We start from the raw sequence: 19478 nt of genomic DNA on the forward strand, positions 1-19478 counted from the left end.
CTCTCCGCCCCTCCCCCTTTCATATAAAAGCATTAAATACAGTTTCAAAATAAAATACAAAGAGCAAAAAGGGCCTGATCTCGGGGCCACGTGTTCTCCACGGGAGAATGAATCTACACATCCCTCTCGGACCTGCCTGGGAGATCGCGGGGCCCCTTCCCGGCCCCACAGGGCCTGGCGCTGCTGCGGGGAAGAGAAAGGAAGGCCGAGGCCCGGCCCCAGGCCCTGGGGGCTGAGAACGGGTGGCGCGTCCACCGCGTACAAAGGGGGACGGGGAGGGGACGGGGATACAACGCCACCTGCCGGGACCTCCAGTGCCCCGGGCTCCGACCGAGCGGGGCGCTGAAGCAGGAGCGCCTGACTGAGCCGCGGGGTGAACGGAGGCCTTCGGAGCAGGCGGGGAGCAAAGGGAAAAAGTGCTGATCCCATACAAGACCGCGTCCGGGCGGGCGTGGCAGGGGCCGCGGCGGTGGGCGGGGCGGCGGAGCGCAGAGCCCGCCCGGGAGGCTGGCGGGGCCCGGCCCAGCTCCGCCCCCGCCCCGCCCGCGGGCCACGCGCCCTCCCCGCGGGCTCCCGGGCCCCATCGCCCCGCCTCCTGCGGGGGCGCCGGGGCGCAGTCCAGGCCTCGGCGGCAGAGAATATCAATAAGGCCAGGGGAGCGGCCGCCCCCGACCCGGGAGCCGTGCCTGCGGCGCGCCACGCTGCCGAGAGCTGGGACCCCGGGCAGGGGAAGGGGCTGCCGCCCTCCTCTTCGTCCTCTCCCCGCTCCCACCTTGGAGCCCTAATACTGACTGTCGGCGTCGCCGATCCCCGCCAGGCACACGATCGCCTCGTGGGGTGCGGCCGCACACCCCACGGGCTGGGCTGGAAGCTCTCCGTGCAAATGCTCGGAGGCCGCTGTGGCTTCTCGGGACCCGTGGGCCCCGCGCGGGTCCGAGGGGAGCGCGCTTCCTGCGGCGCCCGGGCCAGCTCAGGGGGGCTCCTGGCACCGAGCGGACGCTGGCGACCCCACCCAAGCCCAGTCTCCGCCCGGCCCGGCCAGCGGGGGGCGGCGGCAGCGGCGGCGGCGGGGCGGCGGGAAGCAGGGTCTCCCGGCCGGAGCGCCGGCCCCGCCCGGCCCGCGAGTCCGTTACGCCCGACACACGGCGCCCGCCTTGAGGTCCGCGCCGCCGTCGCGCGGCGCCGGGGCGGGCGGCCCGAAGCCCTCGTGGCCATAGCAGCGCAGCGCCGCCTCCTCGTAGGCCTCCAGGATGGTCTGGCGCTCCTCGGGCGTGAAGTCCATGGAGAAGGGGTGCACCTGCAGGATGTGCCGCTTGATGGTGCTGACCTTGAGCGTGGCCAGCGCGCCCCCGCACACCATGCACACCAGGCCGCGCCGGCTGCCGTCGTAGTCCATCAGGTACTCGCCCCGCCAGCGCGGCTGGTAGTTCCGCCGCTGCTCCCGGCTGCGGGGCGGCGGCGGCGGGGGAGGCGGCGGCGGCGGTGGGGGCAGCGGCGGGAAGGCGAGTCCCCCGGGCTCCTGGCCGTCCTCGTCGTCGTCCTCTTCCTCGGCAGGCCGCTCCGACGGTTCCCCAGGAGAAAGCGGGACATCGCCTGGGAAGGGACAAAGGGCTGCATTGGAGGCGGGGGGACGACAGCAGCTCGGGTCTGGGGCTCAGCTTCATAACGCCCCCTTTTGCCTTCCTGTCGCCTCCTCCCCAGTCTCCATTCAGCCTTCCGCTCTCCACCTTCTCCCCCAGCGTCCCCAGCCCTCGCTCCCTGCCTGGCCCGGGTCCCTGCCCCGCTCTCCCTCTCCACTTGCTCTGGCCCTCCACCGGCTCACCCCACCACTCCTCCTCCTCTGGCTCCTCCTCCTCTGCCCCTCCCCCCTCCTCGGAGGCTGCGGCTGTGCTGGGGGCGGTGCCGGGGGCGGCGGGGTCCCTGGGGGACTCCGGGCAGGGCAGCCCCAGGGCCAGCAGGTGGGCGGCCTTCTCGCTCCACTCCTGGGCGATGAGGGCCTTGACGGGCCCGCTGAGGCGCGTGGAGCCCGGGTGGCGCTGGCGGATGTGCCGCTTGATGGTGCTCATCTTGAGCGAGGCCAGCGCGCCCCCGCACACCATGCACACCAGCCCGCGCCGGCCGCCGTCCAACTCCATGAGGTACTCCAGCCGCCAGCGCTCCTGGTAGTGGCGGCGGCGGGGGCGGCCCCGCGGCGACCGGCCCGGGACCCCCACCCTCTCGCCCTCCTCCAGCTCCTCCTCCTCTGCGGGCCCGGGCCTCTCAGGGACCCAGCCAGCCTCTTCCTTTACGTCTGGGGGGCTGAGATCCTGAGAGGAGGGGGCTCCAGCAGCGAGGGCGGAGTCCCGGCTCTTTCTGGTCAGGTCCTGGGGGACGAGGTCATCGTCTGTTGGGGAAGGGGTGAGGGAGAGGGGCTCAGCCTGCTGGCTGGGTCGCTCCTACCCAGGCAGAGGGGGGCCCCTGCTCCTCACCCCAGCCCCAAGCTAGAGGCCCCAGCCAGTGCGAGATGGGGGATGGGTGGGGGGAGGGAGTCCCTCCCGGTTTTGGCCACAGATCCCACTTCGCAGCCCTTATGTGAGGGGGCCTCGGCCCTGGGATGGGCCTCGCACCTGGTGGGGGCTGGGACTGTGCCTCGGGCTGGCGGCCCCAGGCCTGCAGCAGGGCGCTGCGCTGGGGGCCGCTGAGCCCCAGGGAGCTGGGGTGCACCTCCAGCACGTGGGCGCGGATGTCGTCCAGGTGCAGGCTGGGCAGTGCCCGGCCACAGGCCATGCACACCAGCCGATTCCCCCGAGGGTCATAGTCCATGAGACACTCTGCCCGGAACCAGTTCTGCAGGGACTCCTTCAGCCTCCGCTCCAGGCGCCGGGCACCCAGCCCCCTGCTGCCCCCGGCCCTCCGGGAGGCCGAGAGGCGCCGACGCCGAGCCCGGGGTGCCACTGGGCCCCCTCGCAGCTGGCGCCGGCTGCCCCCACCAGCTGGGGCTTTGCCTGAAAGGGTTGGAGGGAGGAAGGAACTGAGATGCTGGCCCTCTGGGGGAGCCCCCCCCCCACCACAGCCAGGTCCTCCAGAGGCCTCTCCCTCACTCTGACTCAGAGCCTCAGGCCTAACCTTTGCCCTTCTCTTCCTCTCCCCTCAAACCTTAACTCCTCCATCCCCTAATCCTCCTACACACAAACCCTAAGCCCACCCACTCTGCCCCAGACCCAGATTCTAGCTCCTTCTCTGGACTTCACTGTCAGCCATACCTTCGCAGCACCCTCTGCTCCCAGCCCTTCCCCTGTCTACCCCTCCAGCTTCTACTCTCCTTGATCCTCCTAAAACCACAGGTCAACGCTGTCTGGGACCTTGGAGACCCGCTCTTCCCACTGTCCCTCCCTACTATGATACAATAAGGGCAATAAGCAAACCCCGCCCCGAAAAGGAGCAGGGACTTGTTGAAGAAAAGCAGCTGGCCGGCTAAGCCAGGGCTGTCCTCACCTGGCCCCTCCTGCCACCCAGGCCCCTGCCTCTCCATGTCCTCCATTACCTGGGCCCTTGGGTGGGCAAGCTTGGAGGCCAGCCCCCTCCTCCTCCTCTTCCTCTTCCTCTTCCTCCTCCTCCTCAGCCCCCTGGGCCCCCAGGCCCTCGGCCTCTCCACAGGCCCCCAGCCCCAAGTGGGCGTCCCAGCTGTTGCTGATGACTTCCTTCTCCCGGGGACTCCAGTGCAGGGAATAGGGGTGCTTTTGACGGATGTGCCGCTTGATGGTGCTGAGCTTGAGAGTGGCCAGGGAGCTGCCGCACACCATGCACACCATGCCGTGCCGGGCAGGGTTGAAGTCCATCAGGTACTCCAGCCGCCAGTGTTCGTGGTAGTAGCGCCGGTGGTCACGGCCGGGGATGCGGCTCTTTCCAGGCCTCGAGGCCCGGGCCTCACAGTGGTCTGAGTATTTCCTGCCTGAAGATGCTGGTCCCCTGGCCCTGGAGGAGGGCAGGGGGGCACTCCCCCAGGACCCCAAGGCACCCCCTTCCAGCTGAAGATCTGGCCCTGAAGAGGGGGAAAGGGAGACAGTTTTTCAATCTCCGATTTCCAGGGAAAGGACCCAGAGTTTTGATTTTGCAGCCTGAGAAAAGGAGGTGGGGGAGGGGTTGGTCCGGGGCAGGAAAGGGATGACAGCAGCAGTAAAGGGGATGTATGGGAGAGCAGGGAGTCAAAACGTTAGCCCTTCATAAACAGCGAGGACCCTTTAAGAGAGGATCAAGAACAAAAGGACGCAGGGCACTGTCAGGGACCAGCTTTGACTTTTTAAAAAATACAGTGACGGCCGAGAAGGCAGCGACTCTGCTAGGCACCCTGACTGGACAAGAGCTGTGGGGGTAAGGCCAGGGGAGCAGCCTGCCAGGGCGGTTACAGCCGGAGTGGAGCGGAGCGGAGCAGAGCGGGCAGCGGGGCGAGAAGAACAAAGGGGGCATCTGTCTGCATCCAGGGCTGCACACAGGACCCACCCTCCTGAGGCCCCAGCTAGGGGGGCCCCACCCAAAGATCTTCTCCCTTTTTCCAATAATGCCCCAAATACGTCGTCCTGAGAGTCCCATTATAGGGGGCCCTAAGCATTGTCGGTTCCCCACGGGAGGGATCCCCATGACAAAGCTGTCAACACCTTCAGGGGAAGGAGTTTTTATGACCCTGACTTCTCCAGAGCCTGGGAGAGCCCACGACTCTGGAAGGGGAGAGCAGGGGGGCCACCAGAGTGGCTACTGAAGACTCAGGCAGGGAGTGGCCACCAGCTACTGGAGCCCACGAAGTCTTTCTGGGGATTGATTTTTCGCTCTGGCAGGGAGCAGGCCACTGCCCAGCAATGACCGGGCGGGCACCGGGGAGGCCCGAGCAGAGCCCACTAACCCAGTGGTCTTCTCTTTTGCCAAAGAGAGACCCTAGGCTGTCCCCCACCCTCCCTATAGTTGGGACCCCATGTTATTTAGAAAAGGGTCTCCTGGCCACATAAGCTGAATGGACAGGTGTGGTCATTCTCCCAGTGGACTATCTCAGGGTCGGGGAAACAAAAGATAGGATCAGAGAGGGCTCCTGTCAAGATTGTGGTTTTCGTTTGTTTTTGGTTTAAGCAGAGCCAAAGAAAAAGCGCTGGCTTCAGAGTCAGAGACCTGGGTTCGAATCTTAGCGTCACTGGTAACTTGCTCTGTGCCCTCTGATAGGTCATGTCGCTCTCTGGGCCTAAGCGCCTTTGTCTGCAAAGGCACTGGAGAGCTAGCTGGTCTCTGCGCATCCTTCCAGCGCTGGAGCTCTGCTAGTCTAGCGTGGACTGGCGCTTTAAGAGCCGAAAAAAGGGGAGGAGCTGAGATTCTTTAAAAACAAAAGGGGATGGGGAGTTTCTGGGAGGGGAGCTGGAGATGAGGGCAGAGGCTCCCCAGCCTGGACAGAACCTTCACGGGTCTTAAGGCGGTGACCCCGCGACAGGGAAATGAAGAAACAGTCTCCTCTGAGAGCGAACGGGGAGGACCGGCTGGTCCCGCTAGAGCTGCCAAATTGTGGCCAAAAATTTCTGAAAAGAAGGGAGGAGACAAGGCGCGGACAGGAGGGGGTGTCTGCCTTTGTGGGCGAGCCCAGCCCTTTAAAAACTGCCCGCCGTGGGGAAGGCAGTGGCGGGGGCCCCCAGGCACCAGCTATGCCGTCTCCTGGGAGAATATGGGGGAGAGAAAAGCCTGCCTCTCTCTGAGCAAGGCCACAAGAGAAGAGGCGCAGCCCGACCGAAAGCAGCGGAGTGCCCAGCTCAGCTCCTCTGGGGGGAAGCCCCCGAGAGGGACCCTCGGTCTGGGCCGACTTTTAAGAGACAACCGGATAAGGGAGACCACCTGGGAGTCTGAAAGAGAACGGGGCGGGGGCGGCAAGTCCCACAACCCAGAGCGCGCGCCCCGTGGCGCCCGGCCAGGCCCTTTGGGGCCCCTCCGGCCTGGCCTCCAAGGCGGGGGCCGCGGGGCCCCTTGCGGGGGAGGGGATCCGCCCGAGCCCCGCAGGCCGACCCCGCGAGCCGGGCTGGGGGCTCCCCCGCTGGCCCTGCAGCCGCGATCCGCGCCCGCCAGGTGGCGCCCCCGGCCGCCCTGCCCGCGTCCCCCCCTTTGTTCGGCGGCGGAGAGGGGCCCGGAGCCCGGAGCCGCAGCCCTCCCCTCCCCCATGCCGGGGCCCCCGCCCGGGCCGCCGGCCCCAGTTCTTACCGCCGTCGTCCTCCTCGGGCTCCGCGCCGCCGCTCGATCCGGCGGGCGGCAGCGGTCGGCCCCGTGCCGAGGCCGCTGCTGGCCCGGGGCCGCCCCTGCCGCCGCCGCTCCGGCTCCGGTGGTCCCCGCCGGGCTCCATGCGCTGCGCTGCGGAGCGGGGCCCCGGGGCGGCGGGGCGCGGGGCCGCGGGGCCGGCGGCGGCCCGCGCGGGGCGCTCGGTGCGCGGGGCCCCTGGGCGCGGGGCGCATGCACGGGGCGGCCGGCCGCACGGACGGCTGGCTGCTCGCTCGGCGGCGCGGGCTGGACCGGGGTGGGGATTCCTGTCTGGGGCCCCTGGGGCTCCTTTAAGGGCTCCTGGGTAAATTTAAAGGGGCCGCGCGCTATTTCCTCCTGCCAGCTCGCGGGGGGCTGGGGGAGAGAGGCGGGAGGCGAAGAGCCGGGCCGAGGCTCCGCAGCCGGCGCCCGCCCCGGACGTTAGGATCGCGGACCTCGCCGCCCTCCGCGGGCCCGCACCGCCGCCTCTGGGGCTCCGGTCCCCGCTCCTGAAGGGTCACCGAGGTGGCGAGGGGCGCCCGCGTCCGCTGCGACGCGCTTTCACCCAGGCTCGGCTCGCAGCCGCTGCCCCTCGGGGCATCTCAGCGCCCGGCTCCTCGCACCGGCACCGGCTCCGGCAGGGGCTCGATCGCCTGGGGAGGAGGCCCGGGTCCCTGCCAGGGCTGCCTCCTCCCGCGCGAGCTCGGCGCGGGCCCCGGAGCGGACGCGACTGGCAGGGGCCCCAGATGGCTGCGGCCCCGCCGAGAGGGTGGAGCCGCGGGGGCGGCCGCGCCCCCTCCCGCGGGAGCCGCCGGGGAGCGCTGGGAGCTCCGGCTTCTCCATTGGAGGGGCGGACGGACGACGCTCCCCCGGAGCCGGCCGGGGGCGGGGGCCGCGGCCGCGGGGACTCAGGCAGGGAAGAGGGGGCGCGCAGCAGACTCGGGGAGAGCCGGCTGTGCCGGGGCCCGACGCTGCGGGGCGGAGGTGGCCCCAGGATGGCAGGCTGAGAGGAGGGCGTGCGCCGCCGTGACTCAGGCTCCTGCCTCCGCCGGCCCGGGGGTGCCCGACGAAGCGCTTGACGCAGCCCCGGAGCCCCCGCCGGGCCCGAGGAGGCGAAGAACGCAGACCCCGGGCGCGGGGTCGGGCACCTGGGGACGCGCGGCACCCCGGCTGGGAAGCGCTGGGGCGGACGCTGGCTGCGAGCCCCGGGATGCCTCGGGACCCCCAGGTCTCGGGAAGCGGAGAGACGGGGCGCGGCAGCCTGGGGTCCTTCCGCGAGGCCCGGCTGGAGGAGCAGGTGCTTGCTTTGCTCTGCCTGTGGTTGGTCGCCCACAACAAAGGCGATTCCTAGAGATCCAAATTACAGGGTGCGGGAGGCCGCCCAGGGTCTTACGATCTAGAGGTGGGTTTCCTTCTCACTGGGGAGGCACCCAGCAGTCCGTTAAAGAAGTAAACCTCGACAGAGTCATTTGCTTACTCAGCACCTACTGTGTGCCAACATGATTTTAGGCGCTGGGCGTAGAGCCGTGAACAAGACAGACAGGTCTGATGCTGGTTATGACTTAGGCACCCACGGCTTATAAAAAGGAAACAATGCCAGCCCGTCGGGAGCCATGGGAAATATTAAATTCCTTGCCACACAGGAAGCCTATCTCCTAAGTGTGAAGAAAGGATGGGAACTAAAATTTCTTAAGTGCCTGAAGGGGTCTGTCACCATTGGCGATGTGGACCCATCTCCTTCAGTCCCCATGATGACTTGGGAGAGACATCACCTTGGGTAAACTGAGTCTGCGTCCTACAGCTCTGCTCTCTCCATTGCTGGCCTCGCTCTCAGGGAGGAGCCGTCCTCCTTTTACCCACTTGGGGGCAGGGCCCTGGTGAATGGGGTGCTAGATGGGACCCTGAGATGGAGGATTCCTTCGTTCCTAATGTCCTTCACCTGTGCCAGGCCCAGGGACACAAAGGGAAAATAAGGCGCAGATCCGGCCTTCACATGCTTCTAAGGATGTTTTAAAAAAAAATTGCAAAGATAACCCATGCTCAGGGCTGGTGGCTGTGAGATTCTTCAATACCTGTCCTTCCAGTTCTCTTTCTATGTGTATAAATAGGGTAATTTTATTTGTTACCAAAAGAAAGTTTTCAAAGCCACCTGGAGCCATTTTTAACAACCTCCAGTGCTCCTCTCCTTGCCCACATCCTGCATAGCATCAGGAACGGCTCCAAGCTCCACAGTTCCAAAGCATTTTCCCACTCTCCGTTTGATCCTCACGGTCACCCTGTGAGGATGAAGCTTCGCTTTCCAGATGGAAAAATGGAGACTCAGAGAGTCGAAAATCTCCCCCAAGGCCATTCATTCATTCATTTCTATTTATCCGGAAAGCATTGACAGAGCCAGTCCTGAGTGCCTAGCTCTGGGCTGGGATTTTTTGTTTGTTTTTGTTATTGCCATCGAGTGGATTCTGACTCCTGGCAACCCTGTGTACAGCAGAGCAAACCCTGCCCGGCCTTTCTGCGCCATCTTGTCACCTTCCAGCACAATATCAGACAGTGCTCCGCTGCTGTGCACAGGGTTTTCATGGCCAAAACGGAAGTGGGTGGGCAGGCCCCGCTTCTTAGTCTGGAAACTTCACTGACACCTGTCCACCATGGGTGACCCTGCTGGTATTTGAAATCCCAGTGGCATAGCTTTCAGTGTCACAGTAACAAGCAGCCACCACTGTATGACTCTAGACAGATAGGTGGTATGGCTCCCTGACCAGTAAACAGAACTCAGGCTGCAGCGGTGAGAGCACCAAATCTTTTTTTTTTTTTAAGATTTTACTTTTCTTTTTTCTCCCCAAAGCCCCCTGGTACATAGTTGCATATTTTTAGTTGTGGGTCCTTCTAGTTGTGGCATGTGGGACGCTGCCCCAGCATAGCCCAATGAGCAGTGCCATGTCCGCGCCCAGGATCCAAACCGGCAAAACCCTGGGCCGCCAAAGCAGAGCGTGCTAACTTAACCACTCGGCCACAGAGCTGGCCCCTAAATTTTTTTTTTTTTCTGAGGAAGATTTGCCCTGAGCTAAAATCTGTGCCAATCTTCTTCTATTTTGTATGTGGGTTGCCACCACAGCATGGCTGCCAACCAGTGGTGTAGATCCATGTTGAGAACTGAACCCAGGCCACTGAAGCAGAGCACAGAACTTAACCACTAGGCCATGGGCCAGCTCTAAGAGCACCAAATCTTTTCTTTCTTTCTTTTTTTTTTTTTTTGCTGAGGAAGATTTTCCCTGAGCTAACATCTGGGCCAACGTTTCTCTATTTTATATGTGGGTCACTGCCACAGCATGGCCACCAATGAGTGGTGTAGGTCTGCACCTGCGAACAGAAGCAGGCTGCCAAAGCAAAGCATACAAACTTAATCACTAGGCCACGGGCAGACTCTGAGAGCACCAAATCTTAACCACTGGACTGGCCTGGGCTGGGGATACAAAGGTTCAGAAATTACCTAACGGCCCTTGGAGGGGGGCATCCCCCACTTCCTGGGAGTGCTCCTCTGCTAGTCCTACTGTGGGAAGGGGAAACAACAGCAGTCAGGGTCACATAGTGACTTTCTATGGGCCATAGCGACTTTTGCCTCCACCAGCATCTTCCTCTATAAAAAAAAGAAAAAAATGACTTAATAGATTTTTGTGGGCCATACAAATTTCTCTATTTTTTCTAATGTGAGATAAAGTAACACATTTTTCTTTAGACCTCATTATTTTCTTCTGATTTTAAAATAATTTAAAACATTTCCATGAGCCTCTAAAAGTATCATGGGCGCTAGGCACCAGTGCCCAATGGTTAGCCGGCCTTGATCGCAATACAGGGGGCTCCTAGGGAAGGTATTAGGTGAGCCAAGTCTTGAAAGACCAGGAGGGGTTGCCAGGAGGAGAAATGAAGCAAACGCTTTCTGGGCCGAGGCCAGGGTGAAGGTTTCTGACAGGAGAGGCAGAAGAGGAAACGGAAATGAGCTGAGCAAGCACCTCGCTGGGTGCCATGCTGAGTCTGTTTGTCCTGAAGGCAGGAGGAGTGCCCGGAGCCAGGGTCCTGGACATGCAGGAGGTGGCCTTGAAGACACGGGGTGGGGGTGGGGGAGAGAAGAGAGAGAAGGACTGTGGACACTGCTCGGGCAGTCCCCACCAGCAACAAGAATGGCTTTCGGGCAGTGGCAGCAGCAGCAGGGGTGACAGAGAGGACGCCAAAGATTGGAGCAGGGCCACAGCACATCGTGTGGTGCAATCTTCATTGCACTCAAGGGGCATTGGAGGGGCTGAGGGGGTGAAACGCCGCCTGTGACCCCAGCTGAGCCCTGCACCCTGGCATCTGCCTGGAGCAAAGGACACCTCACCAACGAGCTGTGTTAGCCAAGCACATACCTGAAAGCTGCTTCCACCCAGTCGGGGCATCTTTTCCTAATTCACTAGACCAGAGGGGGCCCCTTAGCTAGTTTCTAACACGGGCCCCTTAGAGGCTAGCAGTGGTCCTGGACTGAGCCAGATTAAGAGGGTAGAATCTACAGGATGCGGTGCCTGATTTCATGTGATGATCAGAGAAAGGCCAGGCTGAGTCCCAAGGATCTGGATGGGAGGGCCAGGGAAATAAAAAGAAAAATAGATTTGAAGGGGGGTGGAGAAAGAATGAGGTCACAAGCTGGAAACTTCGGAGCCTGTATCAAACCCAGAACTCCTCGTTTTTGCACCTCGCCTCTTCCCTTCCATTCTCTGACTCAGATTCTGCGTGTGCCGTCTGGTGCCTCCAGCCAGCAGCACCGTGGGCTCCTTCAGGTGGCTGGTCCCATCCTCCAAGTCTCTGGGGGCAGCAGCGGAGCCCTCTGCTCAGTGGCTCCTTGGGGAGTCCCGTTAAAGGAAGGGCCCACTGATGACCAGCACAGAGGAGCTGTGAATAGTGTTTCTAAAGGAAGTTGTTCAGGCAGTGAACACACCAACCTCACTAGACCAAAATTTGCTACAAATTCTGGATTCTACTTTTCAATATGTCTTGGAACTATAAAACAAAGAGTGGTTCTGAAAAGTAGCTTTCCCGCGTTCTCCAGAAGGCAGACGTAAACTCTTTCAAAGAACTAAAGTCAGTTTGCCGTAAAGCCTGTGAATGTCAAAGGACTTTGCGTGTAGATTGCAACTTAAGTTATCCTTTATGAAATTCCAAAGGAATTCCAAGCCTACAAGTGATCTCCAGGTGTAAGCAAAACCTTCAGACTTTGTATGTGTGTGTTGGCGGAATTTCAACTCCAGCCACTTAAATTTGAAAATAAAGCAGCCAATAAGGTTTTGTTTTTTCGAAAAGAGAAAACTGGCAAGCTGTTTCCCCATGTTAACTGAATCAAGTGTTCAGTGCAGGTGAAGAGGTTGTGACATCCCAAGAGGGGCAGTCACAGATGGGAAAAGAAGTAACTTGTCCAAAAACACAGCTAGTAATTGATGAAAAGAAGACAACCCTTCGCCTGCCAGGCTCCAAATCCTTGACACTTGAAGACACTTTTTTTATTATAAAATATTTCAAACATACAGAAAACCCTATGATGCACATAACATAGATATACTCATACCTCTCAACTTTAACAAATCTAAACATTTTGACGTCTTTGCTACATAATGTCATATAAAACATAATATATCACGAAGGCAGTTGGAGCTCCTACGCCAGCCTTCCTGCTCCATTCTCCTCCCTTCCTTCCCAAGCTAACCCTCCGGAAGCTGGTGCCGATCAACACGAACATCCCAGGTCTCGCTCTCATTGGCCTGAAGTGGATCACGTGCTTAATCACATGCTTATCCTTCAGCCAATCACTGTGGCCAAATGCATGGGATGTGCCACTGACTTCCGATGGGGTCAGATGCCCGCTCCCAGAGGAGTCAGCAACCCCAGCCATGGGGACTGAGAAGGGTGGTTACCATAAGGAAAAAACCATATGAACTTAATAAAAGAAGGAATGCTGAATGGCAGGAGCAACAGATGTCAAGTCACTCATGTTGAGAACATGTTGTCATTCAAGTTAAAAGCAAGACAAGTAATTCGAGGGGCAAGGCACACTTTGGGGGTCACCCCTCCATTCTGTCCATCACAGCCCTGTGGGAGATGGCTCTGGATCTCTGCCCAGCTCACCCCTCCCCACCGACCCTGGGGGCCCCCAGCAACCATACTTCCTCCACGCATTCCAGGTTGGGAGCCTACAGGTGACTGTCCAGTAGGAGTGGTCATGCCGACCCACGCAAAGCCAATCAGATGCTCTCTCCTGACACTTTGGTATTTCATAGCCAGCCAGCTGATATCTGAGGGTGGCTAGAACTGTGACGATCAGGACCAACCCTCTTCCACCATATGGAACAGGCAATTCACAGTCAGGAAAAACAGGTGGCCAGCAGAGAGAAGCTCAACTTGACTTGCATTCAGGGAACAGCTGAGTAAACAGCAAGATATCGTTAGTCACCTATCTGATTGGCAAAGATTTGAAAATGTGATGCTCTTAGGAATGGGGACAGCATGGGGAAAGGGGGATGCACAGCTGGGAATGTGTCAATTAGTAGGGCCACTTTGGCCAAATCTATTTAAATCTAAAAATGCACGTGCTCTTAAATGCAATGTGGTATCCTGGATGGGATCCTGGAACAGAAAAAGGACATTAGTGGAAAAACTAGTGTTACAGACTGAATTACGCTCCCCCCTCCCCAAGTTCATATGTTAAAGCCCTAAGGCCCAATGTGACTGTATTTGAAGACAGGGGTAATTAAGGCTAAATGAGGTCATAAGGGTGGGGCCCCAATTCCATAGCACTAGTGTCCTTCTAAGAGGAAGAGACACCAGAGAGCTCTCTCTCACCCGACATGTACACAGAGGAAAGGCCATGCGAGGACACAGCAAGAAGGCAGCTGTCTGCAAGCCAGGCAGAGAGGCCTCACCAGACACCAACACTGCCGACACCTGGATCTTAGGATTCCAGCCTCCCAAAGTGTGAGAGAATAAATTCATGTTGTTTAAGCCGCCTGCTCTGTGGTGTTTTGTTATGGCCGCCCAAGAAAACGAATACCACTAGCGAAACCCAAATGAAGTCTGGAGTTGAGCTAATAGTCATATGCAAATGTTGGTTTCTTAGTCTTGACAAATGTACCACGACGATGTAAGGGGAAAACTTTAGGGGAAACCGGGCGAGAGGTATATGAGAACTCTCTGTGCTATCTTTGCAACTTTTCTGTAAATCTAAAATGATTCCAAAATTAAAAGTTTTCTTTACAAAATGCACATCCCCTCTGACCCAGCAATTCTACCCTACAGAAACGTACACACATAAGGGGCTGTGGACAAGGGGGTTCTTGCAGCATGATAGGTCGTAATGACAACCTGGGCATTACCTACCTGGCCTCCAATAGGGAAAGTGCTGAATAAGCCAGGGTATGTTCATGCTATAAATACTAGGTGGCCATAAAAAAGAAGAAAGTAGGGGCTGGCCCCATGGCCGAGTGGTTAAGTTCGTGCGCTCTGCTGCAGGCAGCCCAGTGTTTCGTTGGTTCGAATCCTGGGCGCGGACATGGCACTGCTCATCAAACCACGCTGAGGCAGCGTCCCACATGCCACAACTAGAAGGACTCACAACGAAGAATATACAACTGTGTACTGGGGGGCTTTGGGGAGAAAGAGGGGAAAAAATAAAAATAAAAAAAGAAGAAGAAAGTAGAACTATGTGCGCCAAAGTGATAAAAGCAAATTGCAGGAGGATTTAAGTTTTTGATAAAATATTGTTACGGGACAAAGAGGAGAAAGAGGAACCGGAGCTGTTTGGGGGCTGCAGGGGCTTTCAGGCTGGTGGCACCTGGACACCGCCCGCCCCTTGGCCGTTCAGCCCTCAGTGCCCATTGCATGTGTCTCCACCCTCCCGCTTCTCCGCTTTCCCTCTAACTCTTCTCTCTGTCTTCCTTCTTTCTCCTTAACTGTTCATTAAAAACAGTCACAGTATTTCATTAGGTTGTACTTACCCAATTCTTAGGGAAAGACAGACACTTTCCTGACTAAAAGAAACGTTTATCTCCCCACTTACTAATGCAGTAGATACCCAATTGCTTTTTCCTCGTATGTGGCCTTCAGAAGTTCTGTGCAACGGCAGCCCTCAGATGCCCTGTTCCCTGTAATCAGGACCCGCCCAGGGCTCAAAGCTGGGAGCAGCGTGGGGACACGGAGAAGCTGCCTCCTGAGCTGTGGGGACATTGACATCCTCTCTGGGCTTCTAACAGTTCTGTAGCTCTGGGGAATGCGGTCCTCCCCGACATCCCGTCCAATGAACCACGGATGCCTCTCGATTCTAACGCCTCACCTTCTCTTCCCAGCTGACCAAACTTAAGGAGCCCGTTGTTAAAAGAGAAACTGAGGCATGCTAAAATTTTAGGAATTTATTTGAGCAAAAATCAATTCCAATCGGGCAGCGCCAAACCAGAAGAAGATAGAAGCCCGCCATGGACGGGAGCTGGAGGAAAGGCGGGAACGAAGTAAGGGAATGATTGATTCGCTACAGCGGAAAGCCTGGCTGGCTGTTTGTGATCGGTTGGCCTTAGTGTTTCGCTTTCCTAACCTTGGCATCACAGCCACCTCAGACTAATGGCGTCCTTGTCTAATTAGCTTAACAATATCCCCCTTTTGGTGATCCTCTCATACATGAAAGGTTGACCACAAACTTGATATTAGTGCCACTCTCAGTCACCCTCAGAGTTAAACTGCCCTTGGCTCATGATGAAACTCATAGGTTATTACGTCAGATCCCCAGAAGAAGGACTTTCGCTGTTTATCCCGTTGTTCACCTCGTTTCTGTGTCTCCAGGCACAGTGAGACCGTGTGATGTGGGCCTGGTGGCTGCAAACATGCATTTAAGATCTTTGAGAGAACACAGCACACCGGGGAGACTAGATGATGACTCTTAGATTAATTCCAAGGGCTGTAGCCAGGACCCCCATGAACCAAACCGGTTGGTATCAAAGAATGTACCTAGTGAGTTATCAATCTGTTTTAGCCAAGTGGCTTGTTTGTAAATTTCCGGCATTTGAGTTTCTGGAACACCAGAGGTGTGCATCCGGGTACAGCAGGAGGTATTTGCTATGGCACAGACTCCTCCTTGTTCAGCCAGCAAGTAACCTAAAGCAATTCTATCTAAAACCACTTAGCAAGAGAGCCCGGGGACTTTCATTGTGCAGCCATGGCCTTAGCAGTAGACGCAGCAACAGTTGCCAGCGTTAAGAATACATTTCCCATCATATGTTCATTCGTACTGACTCCAAGCCAAGGAAGAAGGGATCGTCCAAAAGACGCCCTTTCCAGAGAAGTTAACATCTGCTGGTAAACTCCTTTTTGGTCAATAGTATAAATTCAAGGGAGTGGACCAATGTTGAGCTTCTGTGACATTATGAAGGGACAACGGGACAGTACAGCAAGAGCACGTTGTCCTTTCATCCTTCAGCTCTCAAGACAATGCGTTGCCCAAGCATGGGGACCATTATCAAAACTTCCACATATAAAGGAGTGGCCAGGTGGTGTACATAGGGCTCCCTCGTAAGGAGCATCATTTTTGGCCCCATTGGTCAGTATGGAGGTGTGAGCATCACTCAAGCAAGACTCAAATGCTGCATTATCACATATTCAAAGACCACCTAGGGGCTGGCCCCGTGGCCCAGTGGTTAAGTTCGCGCGCTCCGCTGCAGGCGGCCCAGTGTTTCCTTGGTTCGAATCCTGGGCGCGGACATGGCACTGCTCATCGAGCCACGCTGAGGCAGCGTCCCACATGCCACAACTAGAAGGACCCACAACAAAGAATATACAACTATGTACCGGGGGCCTTTGGGGAGAAAAAGGAAAAAAAATTTTTTTTAAATCTTTAAAAAAACAACAAAAAAAAACAAAGACCACCTAAGTATATGGGCCTGACAGTGAGCCTACAAATGGTCTGACTTACACTGATTGTTCTGCAGTGTCTTTTTTTTTAATGCTTTTTGGTGAGGAATATTGGCCCTGAGCGAACATCTGTTGCCAATCTTCCTCTTTTTTTTTTTCTCCCCAAAGCCGCAGTACACAGTTGTATATCCTAGTTATAAGTCATTCTAGTTCTTCTATGTGGGATGCCAGCACGGCGTGACTTGGTGTGTAGGTCCGTGCCTAGGATCTGAACCAGTGAACCCCGGGCCACCAAAGCAGAGTAGGCAAACTTAACCATTCGGCCACAGGGCTGGCCCCTGCAGTGTCTTTTTATATATATTTAATGTATCTCATTTTCCTATCCCAGGGTTAGGTTAAATTGAGGCAAGAAATGGGGTTATGTGGACTTAGTATTTTAACTTTATAAAAAGGGACCTGCAGAACAGTTTCGGCCTCCCGTGGCATTTGGGACTCCAGTGAAATTACTTATAGGGTGAACTAAGGGGTCTCTCTCTTCATTTACTGATTTTGGTTTAGTGTGACAAATGCAGCAGTTGGTTACGTTTTCTGCAGTAGCTATTGACTGTGAAATCCTAATTATAGTGTTATCTCCCCAGGCATTAATGGGGAGCAAAAGCAAAAAGCAAGTAGGCAAAAGGGATAAAGGTTTCATATTGGAGACGGAGATCTTGACCCGTGATCCTGGGAGAGCTGTCCACCTCAAGGCGTTGTCTGCTTCTGGGGAGGAATCTCCTGGGTCAATTTTGACTTTAGATCTCCGGCTGCTACGTAGTTCCAGGAGTCTGGAGGAGCGCTTTTCCGCTGGGAGACATGGACCCCAAGGTTCAAGTCCCTGAAGTCTGGCTGCCATCTGGGTAGCGAGGAGAACGTGGTACGGTCCCTTCCAACAAAGTGCAAAGAAGTCTTTCTTAGGGGTCATTTCCAGAAGAAGCACTCTCCAGGTTCTAAGTTGTGGAAGGTTGACCATCTGTCAGAGAGTTAAGGAAAGATCCCGTCACCTGGTGGAAATACACTTTGGCGTAACGCGCTAAAGCTTTACAATACTGAGTCACGTCAGAATTCATGAGTACAAGAGGCCCACGTGGTTCTACCATCAAAGGCATAGGTCTCCTGTTACTATTTTGTAAAGCACTGATTTATGCTTTCCCAAAGGTGTGGACCTAACTGCCATCAAAACCAGCGGTAGAACTTCTGGCCAGGGCAGTCCAGTTGATTCTGTTGATTTAGCCAGCTTTAAATTTTTTTTTTTTTTTTTTTGAGGAAGATCAGCCCTGAGCTAACATCTGCTGCCAATCCTCCTCTTTTTGCTCAGGAAGACTGGCCCTGAGCTAACATCCGTGCCCATCTTCCTCTACTTTATACATGGGACGCCTACCACAGCATGGCTTGCCAAGCGGTGCCATGTCCGCACTCGGGATCTAAACCCGCGAAACCCGGGCCACCGAAGTGGAACGTGCGAACTTAACCGCTGCACCACCGGGCCGGCCCTGCTAGCTTTAATTGTAAGTTATCATTTGTCCGTTCAACTTTACCAGATGACTGAGGCTGACAATGGTAATACGATTGTGTCAGCTGTGCCTTATTTAGCTGTTTAATTATTTGTCTGGTGAAATGAGTTCCCCATCACTGGAGATTTCTCTGGGGATGCCCCATAAAGGAAATATATTTTCTAAAAGTTTCTTAGCCATGGTTGTGGTGTCAGCCTTTCTCCATGGCAAGGCTTCATTCCATCCTGTGAACACACAAACAATTGCAAAAACACATTGATAACCCATTGCAGGAGGCAATTGAATGGAATCCATTTGTAAGTGTTAAAATGGCCCAGTAGCTGGTTCCATCTAATACCTTAATGGGTCTTTCAGGGTTATGGGTTTGACAAATCAGACACTGGTCGTAAACCAATTTTGTGACCTTGGAGCCATCACCCCATCAATACTTTTTCACAATTTGGATCATCTTATTTGTGCCATGATGAGTTGCAGAATGGAGCTTTCAGTAATGACATTTTTAAGGACTCGGGACGAACCAGGTGGCCATCCAGGCCCTCAGCGAGTCCTCATTTAATATTAAATTCGCACCCTTGTTGGTCTCAACATTGTTGCTCCAGCTCAGGTGCCTGATTCTGTCTTTTATATGAATTATCGTAAAGAATTCCGTTAGAGTCAGTCTTGTGGCGTTCACTCCTGTTGCACATTGGAACAATTTCAGTGCTGGCTCATGGAACATGGACGTCTTCTAGAGCATTTCCATGCTACTCAGGATCTGTTTTTCTAGGCAGGGTGTGGAATGATCTATTTGGATATTTTTGGGTTCAGCACTCTTAATTTTGCCTCTGTCGGTTGAGGAGGAAGCCCGTGGGCATCCAGGCACTTCTGAGAGATCGGGGCTTTCATACTGTCGAGTCTCAATTTCATCAATTCCTGCTTGCGGAGAGCAGAGCAGTTCAGGTTCCGGAGAGTCAAGAAATCCTAAGATCTTTTCTCCTTCTGAGTTAAATTTTATATAACTCCTCAATTTAGAAAGCAAATCTTGTCCTAACAGGCTCACCAGGGCAGTGTCAGGAGAAGGAAATTATGGCTTCCTGAAAATGGCCCTGCTGCCAGCTGGACTGGCTTAGACACGGGTACCCTTTGAATTTGGTTAGAAACCATCGCCCCCACCCATGAAAATATTCTCTTTGCTCTGAGACATTTGCTGTTTTAGGAAAGTGAGGTTTAATGTAGATAAAGTGGACGTAGGACCCACCAATACCGTACAGGATTCTGCATTAATATTTATCTTAGTTTGCCCTTGCTCATTTGGAAGTATCACGGGGAGCAGTTTACCGGAAGATCCCTTGGAGGCCCATCAAGGCTTATTATTATTTCAGTAATCAAATTTTTTAACACTTCCCCAATGGAAAAACAGTCTGGACTAATAGGTGGAGGTCTGTTAAACGATGGGTTCAGCAGGCGGCATCCCTTTTCCCAGGGTCCTGGTCGTTTGCATCGCAGGCACATTTCCGGGCAGAGTATTGCTGAGTGGACTACCTCCAGATCCTGACCTGAAATGTATGCGGAGGTCCTCTCGGCCGTTGGAGCCGTTGTAACTGCAGCACCATAAGTTTATTCCTTTTATCTTGCCCCAAGGTTTATTCAAAATGCTCGAGTAGGGCTGTTAATTCAACAAGAGCGGTGGCTTTCCAGCCCGGCTTGTGTCTCTTTATTAGGCTACTTGGTTCAGGCACAAGCAAGAAAGTCAGGGTGTTTTCTGTGCCTGCGTTTAATAAAGAAAGCCCAGAACATTTT

At 56.1% G+C, this 19478-nt stretch overlaps 1 protein-coding gene and 1 long non-coding RNA gene across 2 annotated transcripts in view; both read right to left on the reverse strand.

Annotated features, from left to right (window-relative positions):
- Positions 1-1120: 1120 nt before the first annotated feature.
- Positions 1121-6552, reverse strand: ZFTA (zinc finger translocation associated). The gene is made up of 5 exons (XM_023654265.2): positions 6205-6552; positions 3524-4021; positions 2607-2984; positions 1823-2383; positions 1121-1593 (listed from the first exon to the last, which is right to left on the reverse strand). The coding sequence occupies exons 1-5, from the start codon at positions 6341-6343 to the stop codon at positions 1130-1132; spliced, it is 2040 nt and encodes a 679-aa protein (XP_023510033.2). The 5' UTR covers positions 6344-6552; the 3' UTR covers positions 1121-1129.
- Positions 6553-14645: 8093 nt separating this feature from the next.
- LOC106781487 (uncharacterized) overlaps positions 14646-19478 on the reverse strand; it is a 41139-nt gene continuing 36306 nt past the window's right edge. The window contains exon 3 of the long non-coding RNA XR_001378095.3: positions 14646-17158. This is a non-coding gene — a long non-coding RNA (uncharacterized lncRNA). The remainder of the gene's footprint in view (positions 17159-19478) is intronic.

Source organism: Equus caballus, chromosome 12, assembly GCF_041296265.1.
Source record: "Equus caballus isolate H_3958 breed thoroughbred chromosome 12, TB-T2T, whole genome shotgun sequence".
Lineage (NCBI taxonomy): Eukaryota > Metazoa > Chordata > Mammalia > Perissodactyla > Equidae > Equus > Equus caballus.